This window comes from Sinocyclocheilus anshuiensis, unplaced genomic scaffold (genome assembly GCF_001515605.1).
Source record: "Sinocyclocheilus anshuiensis isolate Anshui unplaced genomic scaffold, SAMN03320099.WGS_v1.1 scaffold961, whole genome shotgun sequence".
In the NCBI taxonomy this organism is placed as follows: Eukaryota; Metazoa; Chordata; class Actinopteri; order Cypriniformes; family Cyprinidae; genus Sinocyclocheilus; species Sinocyclocheilus anshuiensis.
The window spans coordinates 1,774,726-1,780,558 of NW_015557049.1; the positions used below are offsets into that span (position 1 = coordinate 1,774,726).

The 5,833-nt window shown below is 37.0% G+C and overlaps 1 protein-coding gene across 1 annotated transcript in view; it reads left to right on the forward strand.

Annotated features, from left to right (window-relative positions):
* LOC107676372 (protocadherin-15-like) overlaps positions 1-5,833 on the forward strand; it is a gene marked incomplete at its 3' end in the record, with an annotated part of 105,729 nt that overhangs the window by 45,012 nt on the left and 54,884 nt on the right. Inside the window, exons 11-12 of the mRNA XM_016470893.1 lie at positions 677-883; positions 2,367-2,501. Coding sequence (XP_016326379.1) covers positions 677-883; positions 2,367-2,501 — 342 coding nt within the window. The remainder of the gene's footprint in view (positions 1-676; positions 884-2,366; positions 2,502-5,833) is intronic.

The window sequence follows — 5,833 nt, forward strand, 5'->3', positions numbered from 1 at the left end:
CGCTGATTCGCTAAAATGGACTTATCGGCTTCTGTTCAAAAACAACAAGGGCACATGTCAGCTTCTGCAGTAAAACGTGAACTCGCGATGCCTTGATAGTGGGCAAAACGTGTTTAGGGTTCAGATCGCGCTATATGTGGAGAATAATGCACGGCAATCAGCTCTTTTTTTTTTAAGTGGCATTTATCGGTTTTTGCAAATGAACTCTTCATATACTGTATATATATATATATATATGTATAGGATATCAAGGCAACATTTTAGTTTATTTAAATTAACTAAAATAACTAAAACTGAAATGAAAAATAAATAGACAAATAAAAAGTATGATAAAATGACAATAACATTTTTTAATTTTTTGTAATTTAATTTTTTTTTTGGGGATATTGAAGCTTGGTAATATCTTTTTCGGTCAAGGTAGCATGGTGTGAATTATGGTAATACCATGGTACTTCAAGTTACAAAAGAATACCATGTAAATAGTGTTATTTGAATCTGGTAATCATTCATTACCACTATAATGTCATCATCATTGTAATGTTTGTATGGAAAACCAGCAGATTATAGTTTGTTTTCAAATTGAAAGTGTGTCAAGCTACATTCAACCATATGACAACAACCTTCAACTTTTATTTTTAGAGAAATTTGAGAGTTTATATTGTTTGTTTGTGAACAGGCCGAGCAGGATAACAGTCACCCTCTTCCTGCATACGCTAACCTGCAGATTGAAATTCTGGATGAGAACAATCAGGCGCCATATTTCCAGCGCTCCTCGTACCAGGGCTTCATCAGTGAGTCTGCCTCGGTTGGCACCACCATCTCAGGGAGCACCAACCTCACGGCCCCGCTGGGCATCATCGCACTGGACAACGACATAGAAGAGGTGAGATGTTCTCATGAAAAGTGCCAGGACATTTTCACAATGTTGCTGTCTTGGGAATGCAAAGATACATAAATCACGGATGGTTTCAGTCTCTCCATATGTTTTATATTGTAGCTGCTGCCAGGGGCCACACCAGTAGGTACCCGAGTGACGTGATGTGTGCCCTCTTTTGTTTTGTTTTCTTTTATTTTGTATTTATAATATAATGGTTTGACAAATGCAGTGTTCTTTCCTTTGATGCTGTGTTTCCTACTAAATCAAGGAAGCTGGACATGTAACTATATTGAATAGTTTGTCTCTTTTTAGCCAATAGGCTTTAATTTGTCACAGCTGTAAGCCATTGTTTGTTACACTTTGTTGCTAGTTAAAATAGGTGGTAATGAGGCAGACATTTTCAATCTAAATAGCATTTGACTGCACAAAAATTTGCAAAATTATAAAAGTTGCAACATTATATATTTTTAACATTATATGAGTTAACTTTATATTTATAGTTTTCCTTCAAAAGAGAGATTGTAAATTGTATATACAAATGTTACCCAATGTTATCCTGGGTTGTACATAGTGTAACTATGCAAAACATTAATTATTTAGATTTTAACGAGTCTTTAATTGTATAAAAAAAATACGGTTACACTTTATTTTAAGGTGTCCTTGTTACAGTGTAATTATACATATAAGTACTGAGTAATATTATTTAACTACATGTACTTCTTATATGGTTAGGGTTAGGATTTGGGTTTGGCTTAGGGTTACTTGCATGTAATTATGCATAATTAATTGTTATTATAATAGTAAGTACATGTAACGTGTAAAACGGACACCTTAAAATAAAGTGTTACCAAAAATACAATTAAAACTTGCTAGTAAAATTATACTCCTGAAAAATTATTTGTGTGATAAAAATACCAGATTTACATAAGTGGAATCTTATTTCAAAAATGTATTTTAAAAAGCAAACAGTCAAACAAACAAACAATAAATACATAAATAATATGTATATAATAATTTATAATTTTGTATGCATAAACATATTTTATATACATCTCTCTCTCTCTCTCTCTCTCTCTCTCTCTCTGTCTATGACTGAAGTAATAAGTCATAGACTGAATAGATGAGATAAATCAATAGACAAACTAATGCAGGTAGTTTGCAGAAAAACAGCTTGTATTGACATATGATCAATTTTAATGACAGCAGTTCTGTCAGTTTAAAATGTGCATGTACTTCATTTTCTCTCTAGATTTATACATTACATTTTGACTTTTGAATTCTCTGGACTTTCAAACAAGCAGTTAAAGCTGTTGTATTTCTGTTGAGGCTCTTGCATGTTAGAGTGAATAAGGTGGTCGAGTGACTCTTGCGTGTTTATGCAATCTGAGGATTGCGTGACTGCATGAGGTTTGTGTGGATGGTGTGTCATGCTCATATTAACGTGTAGTAATGCTGCATTTGACCTCTCATCATTGTTTGTTTTGTGAAGACAAAAGATCCTCAGCTGAAGATCACTCTGAATGACCACACCTCCATCTTCTCCATCACATCTACTGGCATCACACGCTACCTTACTCTGCTGAAACCAGTGGACCGAGAGATACAGACCAACTACACCTTAACGGTACGTTGCACACACAAACATATATTACAATTCATCCCAAAATCAAAAGAAAAAAGTCTTGTATTTTGTATAAAGGAAATAAAGCCTTTTTAGGGCCATTAAATTATTTTCATTGTAACATTATTTTCATGGTATTTAAGGACTTTTTATGTATTGAAATTCATATTATAATTGGTGGTGATTCTCGTTTCTGTATCAATGTCATTTGTAATATATGTTAGAGGAAAAAGGTCAGTAATTAATATTTAAATCAACCTAAATGAAATATATTAATGCTAATATGTTTAAATATATAATATATGAAAATTGCATTTTTAAAGTATAAAATGTTTAAATTAGGGATGCTCATATTGATCATTTAACCGTTAAGCGAAAGTAAGAATTTTGACAGATTAATACTATCAGTTAAACGGTATAAAAGCTTTTAAAAGTCCCCTGAAATGCTTAGAAACACGCAGCGTTACTCTATGTGTTGACATCATTTTAACTGAAACAAGAAGACAGGGCGGGACATATCAGGCAGCCCCGCCCCTTTTTAAAATAGCCAATAGCGTTCGTTTATATCACAGCTTGGGCTAGAGCCGTTGAGCTCCATAAAGCCGCATTTGACAGGGTATGCCAGCCACAATCTCATCCATAACTAGCATATTGATACTAACACCCAAAAAACTTTCATTTTGATTTCATGGGGACTTTAAGTTTGCTGCATTGTTAAAGAAAAATATTTTATACATATTTTTTAACTCGCGGGGTCGTGTCAATATGTGCAACCACACGTGCCTACAAAAATATTTCGCTGCGCAAGCACCTGCTTCACTTTAAGTAGTAAAGGTAACACAATGGCAAAAGGCAATATTGGATAAATGATTATCAGAGAGTGAATCTGTGAGTCAAATTCTGAATGGGTTATAGCCTAGAAAGCTTGCAAAGAGCGCTCCCCCTTATAATTATTAAAAAGCTGTCACTCATCTCAGTTCGTCGTGATCTCACAAAGTTCCTTTATATTCAGTGAAGCTCTACACTACTGAACAATTGATCTCTTATTTACATTGTGTGTACATTTTGTTTGTTCGAATGAAAGGATTCGCGAGCGTGAGCAAAACTGAACAAAATTATTTATTTATTTACTTTCATTATTTTCAGACTTTATATGTATAAAAATACAGTTAGCACTTGCTGGTAAAATCATCCATGATTATAAAGTGTTCATATGATAAAAACATCAGATTTCTGAAAATTGGAAATTTTATTAATTACATTTATTAAATTTAAATGTATTACATTTTATTAATTTTTATTTCCCAAAAATCAATTGTAACTATTAAATTAAGACAATATTTTAACTATATATTTGTCTAGAACACACACTGCAATTTATTTACAGTTCCTGTCACTCATGTCTCTTCTCTCATTGAAAATGAATGACTGGTCGCTTTAGTTCAGTCTCTTCAGTCTTCTGTCCTCTTGAGATTATTTACTGCTCTTCTAAGACACTGTGTGAGTCATGATCTGTCCTGTGGGACTCCTATGGCAGGAGGAGCATCTACTTTATTAAAGGGGTCATATGATGCAATTTCAAATTTTCCTTTCTCTTTGGAGTGTTACAAGCTGTTCGTGCATAGATAAGATCCCTAAAGTTGCAAAGACTAAAGTCTCAAACCCTATTTTTATTCTTTTATTCTTATTTTTAAAGATATTCTTTATAAAAGTTAAGACTTGTCCACGCCCTCCTAAAACGCCTCGTTTAAACACGCCCCCACATGTCTACGTCACTGTGTGGGAAGATTTGCATAACACTGCCCAAATGTTCACGCAAAGAAAGAAGGCGTAACTTTGATTCTCGCTGTAGTGTTGTTGTTGCCGCCGCCGCCATGTACTGGAGACGCTGTGTGTTTCGTTGTGAAAGCGAAACTACTTTGTTTGGCCTTCCAAAAGAGGACGATATCCGCTTGCAGCACCTGATCCGTGCTGGTCGCTGAGGAAATACATCAACTTCGCGCTGTGGATCACCGGATCGGCTTTCACCATGGACGAAGCAGAGTCCAGCCCGGGGTCGTCACATGTGGTTGCCACAAGCCCGCCGGCCGCTCCTTCGTCGAATCCGCCAGCCGCGCCGTTCTCAAGCCCGCTGGTCATTCCTCAATCTAGCCTGCCGGCCTCCGCTCACTCTAGCCCGCCGTGTGTGACGCTGTGTGTTTCGTTGTGAAAGCGAAACTACTTTGTTTGGCCTTCCAAAAGAGGACACAACTAGAAATCAATGGTTAAGTTGTATTTATCATACACCTCGGATCACTTCCTCCTCACTCTTAACCTCAACATGGTTCCTGACACAACACATACCCCTATACATGTCACTTTTCGACGTAACCTACGCTCACTCTCACCCTCCCGGCTATCTGCTATGGAATCTTTGCTTCCTTCCCCTGAACAGTTATCATCTCTTGATGTTAACAGTGCTACTGATACTTTCTGCTCCACTCTTACGTCTTGTTTAAACACTGTCTGCCCCTTGTCTTCCAGACCAGCTCGTACCACCTCTTCTGCCCCTTGGCTATCTGATGTTCTCCGTGAGTATCGTTCTAAGCTCAGAGCTGCAGAAAGAGTATGGCGTAAATCACAAAATCCTACTGACCTTAATGTATATCGATCACTCCTCTTTTCATTCTCTGCTAATGTTTCCACTGCTAAAAGGACATAATATCACAACACAATTAACAATTCGCCTAACTCTCACATGCGCTTTAAAACATTGTCCTCCCTCCTTTGTCCTCCTCCTCCCCCTCCTTCATCAACTCTAACAGCTGACGACTTTGCCACATTCTTCATTCATAAAATTACAAACCTCGGTGCACAATTTGCAACACCACAAACTGTCAAACTCATCTTACCAGCAAACATACACTCGTTTTCATCCTTCTCTCCACTCTCTGAGGCAGAAGTCTCTAAACTCATCCTTTCCAATCATCCTACTACTTGTCCGCTTGATCCTATTCCATCTCATCTCCTTCAAGCCATTTCTCCTGCCATTGTACCTGCACTCACTCACATCGTTAACACATCCCTTAACAATGGTGTTTTTCCCTCAACATTTAAACAGGCCCATATAACCCCACTTCTTAAGAAACCCACTCTTAACCCAACTCTTTTAGAGAACTACAGACCGGTTTCCCTTCTATCTTTCATTGCAAAAACACTTGAACGAGTTGTGTTCAACCAAGTCTCAGCCTTTATCACACAGAACAACCTCCTGGACAGCAACCAATCTGGCTTCAGAAGTGGACATTCGACCGAGACTGCCTTGCTTTCAGTTGTTGAAGCCCTAAGACTGGCAA